We start from the raw sequence: 18,944 nt of genomic DNA, 5'->3' as shown, positions 1-18,944 counted from the left end.
CTTGTTTGTCTCTGTATGTACAGGGGTTTATTGTAGTTCTGTGATTACACGGAAGTTTGACTGTTGCTGATACCAGAAAGAGAAGTTTTTTTGATGTATTGAGCAACACATGGTTCTTTGTGCTCCCACCTCACTCAATATGCTACATGTGATTTAAACACTGAATTTTCTTAAGCTCCCCTGTAGTTTTTGTGGTTTGAGAACTTGGGCAGTGGCTTTTGTGCTGCCCATCTCCACTTTGTTGAGCCCACATAGGTTCCAGACTCCCCTCCCTAACCTGTAACTTTGCCAGCTCCTCCCCTCATCCTGTTCCAATTGCACAACCTCTTCCCAGGAATCTGCCACTTCAGCAGTAGCAGCTGAAGGAGCTGTCTCCCTGTTCCCTTGGACCAGAGCCTGGCTCTCCTCTATGCCACACCTGGTGATGGGGAGGCCATACCGCCTATCTTGCCCTTCTTGCTTATGGTGCTCTGAAGTATTGTCACACCCATGGTGTTAGGGTGTCCCGGTGACAGAACTTTGTGAGCTTCTTGGGAGCATCACAGTTTGTTTCATCTGCACCTCACCTGTGCTTTTCTGCCTTGTTTTTTGCCAAATTGCTGGAGTTCCTGTTGGTCAGTGCTGTGCACAGGGGGCAGCAGCAGCTCAGGAATTTCTTGTACAGAGACCCTCGTGCCTCCCTCACTGCTCTTGAGTTCCATTTCCCTTCTCTCTGATTCAAATGCTGCTTGTGCTTGTCTGCATTGTCACAATTCTACCAAACTCTCTTAGACCTCTAGATGAATTACTCTGCCCCTAAATTCCCCTGTTTTGTTTTTCAGTCTGAGCCATGTCAGAATGGTGGCAGATGCATTGTCACTTGGAATGATTTCCATTGCAGCTGTCCAGCAAATTTCACTGGGAAATTTTGTGAAGAGAAAGTCTGGTGTGAAAGTGACCCATGTCCTGAAGCCACCACCTGCATAGATGTTGTGGCAGGATATGTGTGTAAGTTCCGTTCTCCTGCTTGTGTGTTGGTAAAATCCCCCACGTTCCCCATCTATAATCAATATTCCCAGTTTGTGCTGTTGAAAACAATACGAACACATGCTGCAAGAAGGACACAGAGTGGTGCCCAGGTACACACTGCTGCAGGCAGCAGGGGCTCTGTGGGCTTGCCCCCAGGTGTGACTGAGCACAGCTGAGGAGTAAAAATTGCTGCCTAAGAGCTGGATATTATTACAGGAGGTGCAATTGTAAACAGGAAGAGCTTTAAGGCTGCCAGCAGCTCGCCTGTAATCCTGCTCACACTAAGCTCAGGGGTTCTTAGGGAGAGAACCTGCCAGGGGTGTGCCACTGGTCTGTCTCAAACAGGACACCAACTGTCTTTGAAATACCTCATGCTCTCCCCCTTTATTTATAGGTCTGGCTAATGCAACATTTAATAGTTATGCTGCCATAGAATTTACCACCAACACATCAGTGACCAGAACTCTGAGTAGCCTCCACATGGACTTCAGAACCAGGGATGAAGATGCTGTTTTGCTTCGGGCTGTGGAAGAGGTGGATTCCCTCCAGGTAGCCATTAAGAATTCCTCCCTGCTCGTTGACATCAGGAGCGGGAACAGCATCGAGGGTGTCAGCTTCCTGAGCCCACAGCCCGTCACAGACGGGGCCTGGCACAGCATCTCCGTGTCCATGGAGGAGCCGGCCGCACTCTCCTCCCGGTGGCTGCTCTGCTTGGATGGGTCAGTGAACGTCACTCTGCAGGGGAGCGCCGGCAACTTGGACTTCCTCAAGAACAACGTGTTGGTCGTTCTGGCTGAAAATTTCACCGGCTGCCTGGGCCGGGTGCAGATCGGGGGCATCTTCCTGGCCTTCCCGGCCCCCCGGCCGTACCCACAGCCCGAGCAGTTCCAGCGGGCCAGCCCGGGCAGTGTCCAGCTGGGCTGCTCCGGGGCCGACGTGTGCGCTTCCAGCCCCTGCCTCAACGCCGGCACCTGCGAGGACCTGTTCAACTCCTTCCGCTGCAGCTGCAGCACGGGCTGGGCGGGGCAGCGCTGCGAGGCCAACATCGACGACTGCCAGCCCAGCCCCTGTGTCCACGGGGACTGCGTGGATGCCGTGGCAGACTTCCAGTGCGAGTGCTTCCGGGGCTTCATCGGGAAGAGGTGCGACATCAACGTGGACGACTGCGTGCGGCACCAGTGCCTGAACGGAGCCACCTGCATTGATGGCGTTTACGGATACTCCTGCAAGTGCCCCCCTCAGTACTCCGGACCTCGCTGCGAGTAAGTGCCAGGGCTGCTTTGATACAGGGGGCAGAGGAGGCCCACATAAACTGGACTTTTACTTTGGGACACTTTGGGAAAATTTTTCATTGCAAGCATCTGATAGGTAAAGCATCTAAATTCTACTGTGACTTGGAAGGTGCTGTCCAGGTCCAAACCCTCACTGCCAGGGGCTCAGCCTCGTACAGGATAAGGCTCCTTCTTTTTGATGTGGGTTATCCCCATGCTACATTTCAGAGGTGTTTGAAGGGCATGTACTCTGGCCTGTTGTCATTTCCCTCTAGCACTCTCCAAGAAGTCCATCTTCTCTGGGACTTGACTCCCCTCTGCCATAGTCCTAAAACAAAACAATTTGTGCCAGTTCAAATGGAACATGAAATTAAATACTGACATGGCTGAGCTTCAGTTATCTGATCTATCCAGGATGATGTTCCTGTTGTTCCTGCTGCATTCTGCTGCAGACAGTCACCTGGTACTGGCATTATCGTTCCTGGGGCTTGGCTGTACTGTTCCAGCACTCTCCTGTCCCTGCCTATATTTTCATTAGCAAGAACAGGCCTGTCTGAGAAAAGTCCGAGTGGTGATAGAGCTCCTGTCTGTTCCCTGGGCATGATCCGAGGAATACTCTGATATTAGGGATGATTTCTGAGACTGTTCTCTTCTCCACTTGTGTCAAACTCCCTCCTAGAAATACCAATGACTGTGTTTATGACCCTCGCCAGCCCCATTCCCCATGAGCCCCAGAACACTGCCCTTCCCCAAAGCCTGAGTGTGCTAAAGGCTGTCCCTTGCTCCCCCCAGGTGGCCGTTCCCCCCTCAGCAGTGTGGCAAGAACTTCACCTGCCTGAACGGCGGCAGGTGCGTCACCGAGAGCTGGGGAGCCAACTGCTCCTGCAGGCCTGGCTTCACGGGAAGGAAGTAAGTGCTGCTTTGGGATGGCTGCCAGGGAGCCAGTGCTCCGGTCCTCATCTCAGTGGGTGGCAGAGCAGGGCCACTGCTTCATCCTCCTCCATGTCCTTGTGCAGTCAAACAGCTGCTCCTAAAGGGAACACGAGCTGTTGCTTGGAACAGAGGGAGGCTTTAGATCATCTACCTGCCAACACCAGTTTTTGCAGCGAGAACTGCTTCCAAGTTTTTTCAAGCACACTACCTGTGCTGGAGACCTGTGGTGGCCTCAGTCCCACAGAAACCACAGCGGGAGGGTTGGTGTGAAAGGGGGAGAACTTCATGTTGTTTGACTCCGGAAAAAGCACCTGGAAAAGCTGCAACAGGCATTTTTCAAAAATAGAGGCTTTTTTAGATGGATGATCTTGTGTTCTATGGCACAAGAATATATGTGACAATTCTAATACACTCTTCCTTTCCAGCTGTCAAATCAACATAAACGAGTGTGACCCGAACCCGTGCCAGAACGGGGGCACGTGCCAGGACTCTGAGAACAGATACGAGTGCGTGTGCAGCGCCAGCTACACCGGCGAGCGCTGCGACATCAACGTAAGCACTGCCCGCGCCGGGGCTCCTGCCTGTCCCTCCACTCTGAGCCTGGGGCTCCGGGGTACTGCTGAGGCTGTCCCTGCTCGTGTCCTGCCTAGAGCACAGTTAGGGAATCCTGAATGCTTCTTTCTCTGCAGTGCTGCTGCTTATTGGTCTTCAGCATACAAACAACTGCAGTAAATACTCCTCAGTATCTGCATGTGCTGCCATATGGCTTTCGGGGCTGTCTCTGCACATTTCTATAGATTTCACAATTCTTTGCACAGTAATCCAACTCCTGCAGTTGGCCCAGGTTCTCGGAGAATGGAATTTCATTTGGTGTTTTTATCTTGGATAAGAGTTACAAAACACTTTCCCTTTCCAAAGATCATCTGAGTAGAAATGGATATTTGGAGAAGGGAAGTTGGATAAAGTCAGGCCAAGAGTGGTTCAGGTCTATGTGAAAAAGCTGAGTCCTGTCCCTGAGCCGCCACTGCCCTGGCCCAGACAAGCTGCCCCCGTGTGCATAGTGCAAGTGCTCAGGAGGGGGCTGGGATCCTTCCTAGGGGGCAGATGGGATCCATACCCCAGCTTTCTTTGTGAAGCTGTTGCATGGATAGGCAGCTTGTTGGGTAACCTGGGAATGTACTAACCCATCCTGCATGGAAAGGGCTGTGTGCCAGGCGGGGTTTGCTGCTGTTGCTGTTACCCAGGGCTCTGTAATGCACGTGCCAAGGTCACCCTGACATTTCCAGTTTGCATGCACAGACTCCTTCAGGCATCTCTATCTCCTCTGTCCCAAGACACTTCTTGTGGATTCCTTGTATTCATTTTCATCTTTTCTTCACTCTTTCCTTTCCCTCTGGCACAGCCAGGCCCCTGGTGGGGCAGGGAGGGGCTGGGGATGGTGCTCGGTGCCACCAGGGACAGCTGGAGCTCAGCTGAGCTCCCCTTGCTCTCTCCTCCCAGAGCAGCAGCTCCAGGGGCTGCCCTGCTGGGCCCTCGTGGTAGTGGACTAACCTGCATGGTCTGGAACTAACCCTGCATGGTGCTCGGGTTTGGGCAGGCTCAGGGAATCCACCTGAACTTCAGGCATTTGGAAAGGGCAGAAGGACTTCCAGATTCCCTGGGAAGGTTCCTTCTTTGCCTTGTGACATGAGCACAGACTAAATGGCCTCCAAAAGCTGTAAATAATCCAGCCTGAATTATTTTGGTTTTAGCTGTAAGGTGGCCAATACGCTTGTTAGCAATAAGAAATATCTTATTTTTAAACTTACTGTCATTTTAAAGCTTTCTTTCATGACAAAAATTCCACAGTTGTTTTAGTTACATTGTTGTCTTCCATGCCATGCTTGATTCCACCAGAATCTAGGGAATTCTCATTTTTCTCCTCAGTACTTGGGCTTTTTATCATCTCCATCTCCCATCCGTGTCCTGACCTCTTCAGCATCTTCTTCCTGCTGCAAGTTCTTCAATTCTGTTTCACAGCCAAATTTAACAGCTAAATCAATTATCTGCTTTGCCATTACAGCCATCACTGAACTTTTTCTTACTATCATTCCCCTGCTTGGGGAAATTTTTTGGGGTTACTGAAAATTCACATTACTCTGCATTAACTTTAAAGGGGTTTTTTTGTTTTTTTTTGGTTTTTTTTTTGCAACATTGGTCACAACTTTGCCAGTGGCACCTGTGTATTTTAGTCTGAAATTGATAAGAAGGCATCTTTAAAGACTCCCACTGTAGATGCTGAGTAAACTGGCATTTACATCTTAAGGGGCTGTCCTGCTGTGAAAAAGTGCTTTCTTTTGCTTTCCTAAAAATCTTTTTCCCTCTAATCTGACCATTTGGGTCAGTTACTGCAGTTATTGTAACCACTGGAGTTTCATTGTTTCTCCATTAATTTCTTTTACAGAAAGGGACTCCAGGTGCTCTCTTCCCCTCCCCACTAATTGAAGTAGCTGTCCCTGTAGCCTGTGGCTCTGTGCTGCTCCTCAGTATTGGTCTCATATTCATGATTCTCACGGCAAGGAAGAGGCGCCAGTCCGAGGGGACCTACAGCCCGAGCCAGCAGGAGGTGGCAGGAGCTCGGCTGGAGATGGACAGTGTCCTAAAGGTGCCACCCGAAGAGCGCTTAATCTAGGCCCTGCTGTGCCCAGGACCTGCACCTGCAAGGTCTGCCTGGACCTTGAGCTCTTCCAGCACTGGCAGCAGCAGATCCACCCCATCCCAGTTCCCTTAAGGCCTGGCCACGAAGACACGGACGTCACACACGGGGCAGCGGTGCCATGAATGCCGCCCCAGCCAGGCCCTGGCACTGCTGCACACCAGTGGCTCCGAGGGAGCCTCTGCCCTCCCTGCTGCCCTGGACTGGCCATTGCTCACCTCAGCAGGAGCTGGGCAGGAGCTAAAGTGGCTCTGGCTCCAGTCCCCTCCCAGGCAGGAGAGGCACATTAAATCTGCTTTCCAAGGCAGGGTGACCTGAGGCACCTGTGCAGGTTCAGCTCCCTGGGTCCCACTCAGGAGCTGGGGAAGGTCATGGCTGGTTTGCATATTCTGCTCTGGTCAACAGCTGAAAAACATTCAAACTCTTTCAGCTCAGGTGTGTGAGGTTTTCACAGTCTTCAACAGCAACAGCAGCTGTGACCTCCTGCCCTGTGACAGCCCCGTGTTACAGGGAATTGTCAGGATCAAAATCCTTGTATAAATCAGTGTTGAATGACGTGGTGCTGTTAGACATTCCCAAGGGTACCAGTGCTAGAGCTACCAGAAGTTGGACTTTGGGTGTGCATGGAGGGGAGAGGGAGGCAGGAAAAGGGTCACCAGCCTCCTGTGCATTCCCTGGGCTCTGTGAGACAGGGAGGGGACAGGGGAAGGGGGAGTTCCTGCCCTGCACCGCTGCCAGCAGAGCGCAGCTGAGGGAGGCACTGGGGGCTGAGGAGTGTGAAATGCAGCAGCGTCCTGGTGGAAGCTCTGAGTAACTCCCTGTTCTGCCACAGCAGCGAGTGTGGGCGCACCTCAGCCACTCCTCCGTGGTGGGAGCAATCGGGGCTGCGGGGGCTGCCCTGCTTCTCGCAGTGGTTGTAGCCACGGCGATTGCCATGAAGAGGAGGAGAGCGACTCAGGGAACGTACAGCCCGAGCCGGCAGGAGAAAGACGGGTCCCGAGTGGAAATGTGGAACGTGATCAAGATGCCCCCGACCGAGCGGCTGATCTGAGCTCGGGGTCACGCACGGAGCTGCCGCAGGCGCTGCCCAGGGGCCGTGGGCTGCGGGGGCAGCTCTGCACGGCCCTGAGTCCGAGCTGCTGGCACTGCCCGCTGGCACTGCCCGCTCCCACCGCTCCAGCGCGCTGCTTAGGGCAGCTCATCCCACAAACCATTCCTATCAAACTGCTCTGGCAGCAAAAGCGGCAGCGCTGGGGAGGAAAAACCCCACTGCTGAGGGGAGGGGGAGGGAGCAGTGGCTGTGGCACAGGGGGGACACAGAAGCAGACAGGACCCAGGGCTGTGGCACAGCCAGAGCTGGCTGGGCCCCTGCTCCTCCTGCTCGCGCTGCTCGGCGCTGTGGGAACGGTCACGGCCGTGCAGGCAACAGAAAAACCACCCTGAGGCAGGTCCAGTGAATGGGAATTAAACCACTCTATTCAGAAATAATGTGAATAATATGGTTTTTTTAAAAAGACACGTGCCTGTGGCTCCTCTGCAAGGCTAAGCCAGGTGAGTGAGTGGTGGGAAATCCTTCCTAGAGCTGCTGCTGCCCTTCCAGCTGGCCCAGAGTTGGCACGGCCAACTGGGCTGTGCTAGACATGGCTGCTGGAGCTTTCCCTGAGACCAGACCAAACCACAGGAATATTTTAAGTGCCTTTCTGATCCTGAGGTGCCAGTTACAGTTTCACCTTTATGAAAGGAGGATGTTTCTACGTTGTTTGATCCGGCTCTGCCACACCCCGAGCAGGGGCTCAGAGCTGACCACAGAACTGACCCTTGTGAGAGCCAGGAGCTGAGCATCAGGTGGTATTTGCTGGGGTGAGGAGGGGAGAAAGAAATCGTTCTAGAACTGACCTCTCTGGACTGACAGGCTTGGCCTCGTTGGTACAGAACAGTGGAATTCAGTTAACCAATCCTTTAACCCAAGCCAGCGTTGGTGTAAGTGACACAGCATCTGCTTTCCACTGCCCTGAAAAGGGGTTTGATTTTGTGGCTTCACTTCTCCTGTGTTACTGTTTTAGCAGTTGAATGTGCTGTTTCTTCTTTAGCATAATGTGGCAGAGGCTGTGGAAGGAAATGCAGCACAGCACACCAGGTAAGGTCTAAAGTCATTGGTGTTTCAGGATAATCACTACAATTGTCAATGAGGAATATTTTAGAACAGGGTCTGCTTTTTAATCTCCATTATTGAAAATCAGGGTGGGAACCTGCCCACTGTAGCTCATTGCCACAAAAATATGCTGTTTCTTCTGGTCTGCTTTTGGATTTATCTTTTTTCTACTGTAGCTGTAAATGTTTCTGTAATTCCAAGCAAAGGGAGGAGCATGGAACTACTGCTCAGATGTGTCTGTGTAAGAATGGGTCTCTGCACACAGGCACCTGCTGACAGAAGAATGACAATTTTAGAAAAAAACAAAGGAGAGTCTGTAAGATCACTTTCCCTCCGGTAGTGGAAAAGAGTTGAAGGGGTGATCCCAGCTGGCTGTGTCTGGGAGGCACCTGGAGCATACGGTAACAGAGATGCCCTGGCTGCAGGTCGGAGCTTGGTGCTGCTTTTCTCAGCAGTTTATCAGCGGTGACTCTGCTGGCACTGTTCTGTCACTGGTTTGCTCTGGACATTTTCCAGCTGCTCTTTGGGGAGCGGAGCCAGTGGCACCGTCCAGTGCCCTTGTGGCAATGGGGCTTTGGGAGCAGGTGTGTGGGGTTTTCCTGTGGCTTTGAGCACAGGAGGCTCCAGGGCAGCAGACCTGTGCCAGGTCAGTGGGGCTGAGGCCCCGCACGAGGCTGGAGCTGCTCGGCACAGACAGAAACTCCTCCTTGGCCCGAGGGAAGGGGAGTGGGGGACTCTCCCGGCAGGAGCAGGGGTGGGCACAGCCCGGGGGCCCCTGTGCTGCCAGGCAAAGGCCGCTGTGCTTTCCTGCAGCCCGGGGGGTGCAGAAACCTCCAGGGGGGTTTGGGGGCTCTGCCACCTCCACCCCAGCACCCCAGGGGCAGGTCCCGCTTCTGCTTTTTCGCTCCACTCCACATTTGGTGTTTACACTGTACAGAAAGGAGGCAGCAGCAGGATCTAGAAGAGCCCCTGTTCCTCCAGCCCGCGGGATGCTGAACACCAGGCCGTGTTCCCAGAGCTCCCCGAGTTCCTGCAAATCCCTGGAGCCCCCGGCAGGTCCGGCTGTGCAGGGCTGCACTCCAAGCACCCAAAGCCAGTATTAGCAAAGGCGTTAAAATAAGCTGTCAGTGTCTTGAGCATTTCTGCAAAATAATTTATGGAAGGTGGGGTTTTTTTCAATAATGAACTTAACTTTCTTTTGTTATTTAATTTTTGAATATATTTTTTCACAAAACTGGACTTGCTGTAGTTAATGATCATGATCCTGATTTTTTAATTGTAAATTTTATAATTTGTAAATAATTAGAATGTCCTTCAAAAGAAATTTACAATAAAATTTGGTTAAAAACAGACCTGGTTGTTGACTTGTGACTTTTTCCTTGAAGAACACCTTGCTGCCTGGATGGCTGATCGTGTTCTGTGCCACACCCCCTGCACTCAGTGGTTCTTCACAGTTAAAGGATTCATTTTGTGATGATTTGTCAGATTTTGCCCAGAGCCCTGAGCACAGGCCAGGGTGCAGAGCTCTGCCCAGCAGCAGGACAGAGCTGCTGAACGCCAAGGGAGGGAGCTGGGGAAATCTCTTGCTCTCTCTGTTCACCTCACTGAGCTGTGCTCTGCCTTTTACCATTAATCCCTGACTTTATGGGCAATAAAGAGACTGGAATGTGGGAAAAAGGGACTCTGTGTCCAATGGCTGCCCCGTCCATGTGCAGTGAACTGGAAGCCCCCACCCAGAGTGAACAAGACACAGAACTGGTTTCACCTCCTGTGCAGCAGCAGATGCATCATAAACTTTGAAGAGGTTTTTCTTGTTTGTTTGGTTTTTAAATAAACTTACTTCTCATGGCAGGAAGCAGCTGTAAATAAGCAAAACGGTACCAAATACAGGACGAGTACAGGAACATGGATGAAGTTGAGTATAAAGTCACTGATGAATAATAATACCAGGAACATTTTTTATACTGGATTAGTAAAAACATCCAAATTCCTTCCAGCACTGAACCAGAACTGGTTCAGACAAGCAAACTGTTTACATTTGGCACTACCAGGAATGAATCATGCTAGGAATTCCTGAGTTTAAGTAAGACAAAAAGTCCCTAAATGCTGTCCTAGGGATAGTTCAATTCCTATGTTACAAGAAACCCCTAAAAAAGTCTCCTGCTTGCAAACCCTGCTCCAGACGTGAGGAAAGTCACAAACTCCTTGTCCTCCTGGATCTCAGAGGTGCTAAATAAAGTGGACGGTGAATAAATGGGTGTTAATACTCTTCAATGCCCAAAACTTACTTAGCAAATGATCCATCCTATCAGCAAAGTAACCAGAGATGGAAATGAACTGTGGTGGGACAGAATTTCCTGAGTGATTTTAAGCATCTGTAATGGGCTCCTCAGCATCTGATCACTGTGTGACATTACCAAGTTTAAACAGGGCCTGTGGAGCCCTGCTTGGCACAGGTAGGACTGTCCAATGCCCATTCACATCCACCATAATCCAGAAAGTTTTATCATCCAGCTCATAGCAAAGGAGCTCTGAAATGCCAGACTGAATTGTATATAACATTCATATTCTGAACTGTATAAAATAAAATGGAACTGGTGTCTTAGACTTTAAATATTTTACTATGCAATACTAAACTCATCTGTCTTTCAACACAAAAAGAAAATACAAATCCAAGTGAATGGCTTGTCAAAGGAACAGCACTGCACAGAAACAGAATATTCCTGGAATACTGTGGTCTTCCCAAAACCGGCAGCATTTCAGATATTAAGAGTACTTTTCTTTTGTACTGCCCAGACTTGAACACAGAGACAGCCATTCCTATTCCCCAGAGTAAGAAAACTTCCAAGATTACATGAATAAAATAGATACATTGGAAATCAGATAAAGCTTTACAAGAATTTCCCCATGTGTCCAAGATGATTTCCTTTATCAAAGGCTCAATGGTGACGTGATTCCCTCTGTGAGAATGACAGGTTTTACACCAGAGTGTGCCCAGATACAAAACAAACCAAAAAAGCACCACTGAAGTGAAACAGAAATGATCAGAGACAGCAGCTTTCCTGGGGGATGCTGAGGCTCGTGTGAAATGTCTGGAGAACACAGAGAGGGGGCTCAGAACACCCAGCTGAGCGTCCCCTGCCCTGCCCGGTGCCCTCTGTGCTCGGTGCCTCGCGCGCCAGCTGGGGCCAGCCCGAGGCTCAAGCGAGGCCACAGAGCCCCATCCCTCCTCCTGGACACCCCTGCCCTCAGCCCCGTCAGCACACCGGCCTTCACCCGCACTCAGGAGCTGGGAACCGTAATACCCCAAGTTTTTTCTCTTTTTTGTTTGTAATAATCAAGTAAGATATTGTTACATTCCATTCATATACTGCCATGTATAATATTGATAGATAATATTAAGATACACATATAAGAACTAGGATACTCTTTATGGCCTCTATTTTCTGATGTATTTAACAAAAACAAAGTCAAAAAAATGAAAATAATTGCTGGTGTTTCCAGTTTCCCAACAGAGATGCAGGACCAATCCCTGAGCAGCTGCTCTGTGCTGTGGTTTCCAGGCCTGTGACAACTCTGCCCCAGCTGTCGGTGTTCGGGGAGGGAGTCAAAAGTGCCACCAAAGCGCATCTGACAGCACAGCTCCGGGGTGGCTGGGGTTCAGGGGGCACAAACAGAGCCCGATGGATCAGTTCAGTGCAGCCCACAAGTCAGGCTGCTTTGCTGCACTTTGCATGTGGAAACAAAATGTCGTATTTCTGTGTGTAATGCCAGAAAAACTGACACCCATTCCCAGAGGCAGGAATGAACTGCAGCAGAGTGTGCTGTGTCACGCTCCAGGTGTGCCAAGGACTGAAAATACAGGGAGGGAGTAACTTGTGCATCAGTAGTACTGTCTGAAAAGCTGTGTGTGGAAATCCCAACCCAACCCACCTCCCCTCACGCTTTGGTCAGTGCAGGAATCCCAGGGTTTGGTGGTGGGGAGTGAGGGAGCAGCGTCAGGGATTGGGACAACGGGGGACTGACCTGTGGGCAAAAAGCTCTCGTGTTGAATTGCAGCTCAGTGATGGTCCTGCAGCGGTCCTGCCTCAGCCTTCCTTAAAAGAAATGCTTGGTTTTATGCTGGCTAAAAAAAACCAAAAAACCCCTCTGTCACTTCCAAAAGGACACCAAGGCCATGGGGCGCATCACTCAAAGGTTTCCCATCGCTTTCTGAGCTGCTCCACCTTACCTGGTGTGGGTGACACATCCTGCTTGGTCTTTTTTAACAGATCTTCAAATGGATCTTTTGTCTCCTCAGATTTTGAGGACAGTAACACTGACTCCAAGCCCTTGGCTGGCCTGGCAGGGACCAGAGGGGGTTCATTGGCCAGGAGAGCCAGTGCTTGTTTGGGATCTACCCTTGTGCTGGGCTGGCCCACCTGTAACGTTCGGGGTTTGGAGGGACCACCCAGACACGCTGGCTGGAGGGAGCTGGTGGGAGAAGGGCTGTGGCTCTGCAGGAGCAAGGAGCCAGCTGCTGGCATAGCAGGAGCCTGGCTGAACAGGTTTGGCATGGACAGTGTGGCCATGTGGGGCTGAGGTCTCTGTGGTGGGTAGAAGCTGGCAGTGGGGGATATGAAGCTGGAGCTGTACGCGTGACCTAAGGAGGGGGTGAAGGAGCCCCTCGGGGGTCTGACCAGGGACACTGGAAGGGCTCTTGGCAGTGTCTGGGTGAATGGATTCGGGGAGGGCTGTAGAAAAGGTGGTGGAGCTGGGGCAGGATAGCCAAGGGGCTGGGCAAACGGTGCAGCTGGAGGAGGCACAAAGTCACTTGGCAGGGCACCAAAGGCGGGCGCAGGGGCCGAGCCCTGCGGGGCCGAGCCCTGCGGGGCCCTGCCTGGCCAGCCCGCGGTTCTCAGCGGGTCCAGCAGGCTCAGCAGGAGGTCGCCCTCGTTACCTGCACCTTCCGTCTTCACCCGCACGGGCTGCAGCATCTCAGCAGTGCCTGCAGCACTGCACAGCAGCTGTGATGGGTGAGAGGAGGGATTTACAGACTGCTGCATTTCAGGGTCTAAGGACACATTCCCAGCCCCAAAGGGCTCTGGGATAAGATCTGAAACCAAGGGGCTGCGCCCATGAGTGGTGAGGACTTCCGCTGACCCAGCTGGAGCCTGGTGCTTGGAAGCTCTGGGTGCTGGTGGCGGTGGCACAATCCCCAGTTCTGGAGTCTTTCTTCCCTGTGGCCTAGGAATGGTGATATTCCCTTGAATGGCAGGATTGGATTCATCCTTTTCTGCAGGAGCCAGACCACTGTCCCTGCTCTGGGGTCTCCTGGTGATGGGGGGCATGTTACCCAGCGCAGCCAAGGGTCTTTCAGGTGAGCTTTGGGAGTATTTGGTGGGAATAGCCATATCATCATGGCCCATACTCCACAGCTTGTTGTAAGGGTGGGACAGCTTCATGCTTGGCACAATCCTATTCCTCTCGGACACACCAAGATCCATTCTCTGCAAGAGAGCAGAACAAGCATTAACTCTTAGTGATGTCCCCCCAACACAGAGCAGGAAGTGAGTTCAGGCTGCTGTGACGGAAGAGGATCTGTCCCCAGGCTGCAGGCAGTGCAAAGGGACAAGAGCATGTGACCAGGAAGGACAGACAGGAACCAGCCAGGAACTCTGCAGCTCCAATTCCAGCTCTGCCTCCAAGGGGTTGTTCAGCTGGGACATGCTGTGCATCTGTCACAGCCCAGTAAAGAGCACATACCTGTGTCCAAGGCACAGAAGCTGAGGAGCCTTAATTGCTGCATGGAAAAAGCTGACAAATGAAATATCTGACTGTAACACTAAATTCAATATTATTCTAAGGTAGAAATGGCATTTGCTTCTTTAATGTCAGATGAACATCTTGGAGTCTGCTTTAGTTTAACACTTTCTGAGCTATGGACCTTCACAAACAATCCTGTTTTCTTCAGAGGGAGATTGTTCAAATGATGCTTAGCCCAAAATAGCCAGATTAAAAAAAAAAAGTTTGGAGGGCACCTGAAAATTACCAATTATTTATTCTCACTGCTGACCATCAACTTCAAAGATAAGTGTGTGTGACAGCCACTGGAAAAACAGATTCTGAGGAACAGGGCAAATATTCCTTCCTTCAGAAGGAAAGGCTTTAGAGGAAACAGTTACTTATAACTGAGTCGCATTTAAGCCATTTCTTAATTCAGCAATTAATTTTGAAACACATGAGCAAACCCCTGGAAACAGATGATGATGATGATTATTATTAGGATCCACCTAATAATATGAAAAAGTTCCTCAGAATGAGCTCTGGGCCACCCCCAGGACACAGGAACCCCCTGACCTGGTATTCAAAGGAGCAGCGCTGCTCCGCCTCCTCCTTGGGCGTCCGCAGATCCTCCAGGCTCTTGGCCTGGCTGAGGGGCTGGGGCTGGGCTTCTACTTCCAAGCTGGGGAAGAGATCTTCCAGGAGGTTGACTTCTGAGGCCTTGCTGGAGAGCAGAGGGCTCGGGGGCAGCGGCTCTCTCGCTTTCTCCGGGCTGCCCACGTCCTCTCCATCGGCACTGTCCGACTCCTTCAGAGCCCGGTACGGCTGAGGCCTGGCACAGAACCAAAAATCACGTTGCAAATGACCATATTTCTAATTCTTTGTTTTGAACACAATTCCCTAAAGCTGGATGTGTTACAAAGGGCTCCCCAGTAGCAAATACAGCTCAGATAGCCTCCGTGCAGAGCAGGCTGGGAGCAGTGCCCGAGGGCAGGGGGACATGCAGAGGAGACCTGGCACCTGAGGGTGCTCAGAAGGGCAAGAGCCAAGTGGGAACTGCTCAGAGGAAAGCTGTGGTCATGCAGGCACAGCCAGGCTGAGGAGGGAGCTCTCAGAGCACGGATGATGGGACACCAGCTCCCCATGCTGGCTGTCTGGGCTCCCCTCGGGCCAGGCACGCCTCTGCACCCCATGTTTGCAGGCACTGACATCCTTGGGCTTTGAGCTAACTCAGCACACAACATAACTCAGTGTTTTCCTGCAATAATTGGGAACACTGTGCAGGCTCCAATGATTTCATTGGTGTCATCTTATCAAGAAACACCACAATCCATTACGGAGACACCTCCTTTGCATTCCCAGCCAAGGCTGAGTTAGCAGGATGCTTCTCTTGCACATACCTCAGCAAAAAACTGAAGCAGCCCATTTGCATTTTGGTGTGTGTACAGAGAACAGCAGCACGATGTGCATCCAATTAATAACAAACAAGTGCCACACATGGCTGTAGGGATTGGCACCTGACTGGCAGCCAGTTGTACTGTGGCATTTAAACAAGCCTTCAATTTAAAGAAAATATTTGTGAGACCTGCAAAAACACATCCTGTGGAAGAACCTTCCTCCCCTTTCCATATTTTATCATAGTACACCTATATCATGCAAATTCACACAGAGCCCAGCTGGCTTCCCTCCCCAGCACACACACAGCAGGCACTGAGCCCGCACCAGGACAGGGGCACTGCAGGTACCAGGCAGACAGTGATGGTACACGGCCTCAGGAGGGGATCTCACAAACTTTGGTTGTGTCTTTAGTCTCACATCACTCTAGGTCACACTGCAACTCCCTAAGGGATATTCTGCAAACAAAACTGGTCTCCTTTACCCGAAATACAAGTGGGGGAACATTTTCTGGCCCTATCCTACTGAACCTCTCCATCCCACCTGCCTGCAGTCACACCCCTTCCCTGTCAGCCCCTGAACCTGTGTCTGCAGCACACAATGGATTTCAGCAACTGCAGACCCCTCTGTCCCACTGGCAACCTCCTTCTCCAGCCTGGTCTGACCCAGCTGTGGCTGCCAGGCTTCAGCTGCTCAGCTGTGACTGGGCATCATCCATCTCCCAGCTCCTGAACTGCCTGGATGTGGCATCATGTGGATTTCTGAAGCAGCAGCTCACGGTACCCCAGTGCCTCTTCCCAAAGGTTCTGGTCAAACCAGTGACTGCATTTGTTAAAATAATGAATGCAGCTCTGTGCAATTTATCTCCCTTTCATCCCCTAGAAATCCTCGAGCAGGCGAAGTTAGGAAATAACAAATCCTCTGCTGACATTCAGTGAGGGCTCAGCTCAGAGCTGCCCGCTGGGGTTGGGATGTTCCAATAGGCAGCAAGAGGGATTTAGTGCAGCTGAACCCGCATCTGGCAGGGCCCCTCTCGCCTCACATGGGCACCCTGGGCAGGCCGTGCTCCTTCCCCTACCACGGGCACCGTGGGCAGGGGACAGAACCCTCCAGCCACAGCATCAATGAGCAGTTGTGACCCGGCTGTTCAGCACCATCTTTCAAGACTGAGTTAGAGGTTTGGGAATGTACAAGTTACAAATGCAAAAGCTGGATACAAATAGACACAACAAACTTCCTGCTTCTTGTATAATTGTCAGATTGTACTCAATGCCCTCAGAGGACACCTGCAGGGATGTGATACCTGACAGAGAGCCAGAGAGGCTGGATTCAAACAGGTGACACTGGAAAAGGCTGACAACTGCACTGGAACAAGGCGCACAGGACAACCCAAAAGCACAGCAGCACCACACAAGAATGAACGGCGGAAGGTTTGGACAGGAGCACAAGCAGCATGTTGGAACAAAGGACAAATGGAAGGGTGACATCCCACAGAGCTCGAGTCGATGGAAGCCCATAAGCTGTGTGTTGCTGCAGTGTTTCATGCAGGAGGATGCTTTTTCATGCTGCTCAACATCAAAACAAACAAGCAGGAGAAATGCTGGCCATTCATCAAGCACTGCACAGAGACCCCAGGAGTATCTCCAAAATCCCAGAACAGGAGCAGGTGCCCTGAGCAATGCAAACCCCACTGTTTGAAGCTGGCATGAACACAACAAAAGAGTAAAGGATAGACCATTCGAAAGGAGCAGAGAAGAAAAAGTTTTCAGAGAAGCCAGAGACAGGATCCTCTTCCTGCTGAAATTCATCATCAGAGGAGTCCTCAGAGAGGAAGACTGTATAGTGTCGCATGGGCTTTACGAGGCTGGGGAACAGGAAGAGAAAAGGAAATTATTGAGTGGTCACAGTGACAGCTCCTGAGGAGAGAAACCAGGGGCTCCAGAGACCCAGATCATCCTGACCCCAACTGACTGCACAGCGGAGAGCTCGGCAGGGAACGCTGAGCTCTGCTGCCCAGGCACAGAACACAACCCCTCTCCCAAGGGCAGGGTGCCATGGGATGCCCAAGGGAAGGAACCGCTGTCCACAGTCCCACCACAGAGCAGGGGACAATACAGAAACCACATTTCCCCATCACGTTCCCTACAGAGCTGGGCACCTCTCTGTTCTTCAGACAGCTCTGCTCCTCTGGCTCTCTGAGCTCTGACAAACATTAGATCTCCCTCTCTGCTTTACAGACATTTAGTCTGATGCACAAGAGGAGCTGACTCCAGGGTACCAGTTCCTATTTGTATCTATTTTTCACATTTGAAACTGCTTCACTCTAGAATAAAACCTAAGCTGTCCAAGGATTGGTATGAAATGCAGTTTGTCAAGTAAGGTGTATGTGTTCCTTTCTTCAGCAGTTAACTGAGAATCAGCTCTTAAAGATTAGGTCAGGAAAAGAGAAGAGGGCCCGAGTTGCCACTGCCAATGAATGTTTACTCACAGTCAGGTCAGAGCTAATTAATAAAAAGTCTCTAACAGGTGGCAGTGGCTGCAGCCGATGGTATTAAACCAGTCTGCGTTATTCCAATTAAAGCTGGTGCATTGCTTGCTTTCGCCTCTCCTGCTGGAACAGGTATCCAGGGGAAGGAGGTGGGGCTACTGCAGCAGGAAACATTTGTTATAACATTTTTTAAACTTTTTTTTTTGTTAGAAAGTGACTATGAAAAAAATCAATTTACACTAACAAAAAGCTCCACCTAAAATAAATAAGAAAGCAAAGATACTTAAAAATATTTGTTTTGTACTTAGATACGTATATCTGTGTTCCTTAGAAGAGGAAATTACCATCTAACGTGATTCCAGAAAATCTAAAATTATGTCCAGAAATCCAGAGTCACACTAAATTTCCACATATCCTGCTGATACACTCAATGTTTGGTAACTACATATAACAACTGAACTGGTACATTCCCTCAGAGCACTGCTCAGGTACCTTTTGTTTGCCTCCAGATATGCCTCATCCCAATGCACTGTATGGTGTGCAATTCAGTGAACTGGGAACAAACTCTGAAGAAATAACATGGATTGTGTTGGCCAGATCACCAATGGCACTGCAGTACAAAAAAACTGAACTACAGTGCAAGGTAACAGGCTCCGGTTTGGTCATGTGGCAAGAGCTTAAATGAAAAGAACAAGCCCTGAGTTTAGCTGTTGCTGTGCTCTGTCAGAGATTTCAGTCCAAGATACGGTGTGAACAATCTAAAACTGTCCAAGTGTACATTTTTTACTGGCTTGAGGCAGTAGAATGCACCGAAAGTGCTTGTTCCCTCATTAACCGAGCTCGGGAGCTCTCCCGCGGCTGCCCCTGCCCTCACAGGACCCCTTGCACGGAGAAGTGCGAGAGCAGAGCTGCGGGAGAGGGGCTGGAGAGGGGAAGGGAGACGGGAAGGCAAGGGAGAAGGGAAGGGGAAAGGGAAAGGGAAGGGAAAGGGTCGGACCCCACCCTGTGGCAGGCTGCCGGGGCTGCGGCTGCCCCGGGGCCGCTCCGTGCCCGTGGCCCCGGTGCCGCCAGCGCCGCCCGCCGCAAGCCCCGTGTCAGCCCCGGCGCCGCGCGGCCCGGACGCTCCACGGCGCCGGCACCAGAGCGGAGCGGGGGCTCCGTTTTAATGAGGAAGATCTGCATCTCAGGAGCTTTTTTCATGTGTCAGGATGCATGGACAAAGCAGCAGCACATCACGCT

The 18,944-nt window shown here is 51.2% G+C and overlaps 2 protein-coding genes across 10 annotated transcripts in view; one reads left to right on the top strand and one right to left on the bottom strand.

Annotated features, from left to right (window-relative positions):
• The window catches only part of CRB2 (crumbs cell polarity complex component 2), a 55,963-nt gene extending 47,610 nt beyond the window's left edge, over nucleotides 1-8,353 (top strand). Inside the window, exons 9-13 of one of the 4 annotated variants that reach the window (XM_039561623.1) lie at nucleotides 822-987; nucleotides 1,403-2,270; nucleotides 3,072-3,188; nucleotides 3,638-3,764; nucleotides 6,743-8,353. In XM_039561623.1, coding sequence (XP_039417557.1) covers nucleotides 822-987; nucleotides 1,403-2,270; nucleotides 3,072-3,188; nucleotides 3,638-3,764; nucleotides 6,743-6,958 — 1,494 coding nt within the window. In that variant the 3' untranslated portion in view covers nucleotides 6,959-8,353. Of the gene's footprint in view, nucleotides 1-821; nucleotides 988-1,402; nucleotides 2,271-3,071; nucleotides 3,189-3,637; nucleotides 3,765-5,655 lie in introns of all 4 variants that reach the window. The other 3 variants (XM_039561622.1, XM_039561621.1, XM_039561624.1) reach the window with 3 other exon arrangements.
• Nucleotides 8,354-10,604: 2,251 nt separating this feature from the next.
• The window catches only part of DENND1A (DENN domain containing 1A), a 159,876-nt gene continuing 151,536 nt past the window's right edge, over nucleotides 10,605-18,944 (bottom strand). For 4 of the 6 annotated variants that reach the window (XM_039561625.1, XM_039561626.1, XM_039561627.1 and 1 more), the window contains 3 exons: nucleotides 16,953-17,081; nucleotides 14,399-14,654; nucleotides 10,605-13,548 (listed from right to left, as the gene is read on the bottom strand). In XM_039561625.1, coding sequence (XP_039417559.1) covers nucleotides 12,247-13,548; nucleotides 14,399-14,654; nucleotides 16,953-17,081 — 1,687 coding nt within the window. In that variant the 3' untranslated portion in view covers nucleotides 10,605-12,246. The remainder of the gene's footprint in view (nucleotides 13,549-14,398; nucleotides 14,655-16,952; nucleotides 17,082-18,944) is intronic. The other 2 variants (XM_039561628.1, XM_039561629.1) reach the window with 1 other exon arrangement.

The sequence above is a fragment of the Corvus cornix genome, chromosome 17, assembly GCF_000738735.6.
Source record: "Corvus cornix cornix isolate S_Up_H32 chromosome 17, ASM73873v5, whole genome shotgun sequence".
Classification (NCBI taxonomy): domain Eukaryota; kingdom Metazoa; phylum Chordata; class Aves; order Passeriformes; family Corvidae; genus Corvus; species Corvus cornix.
The sequence above is the reverse complement of the archived record's forward strand: the minus strand, read 5'-3'. Positions and strand labels throughout refer to the sequence as shown.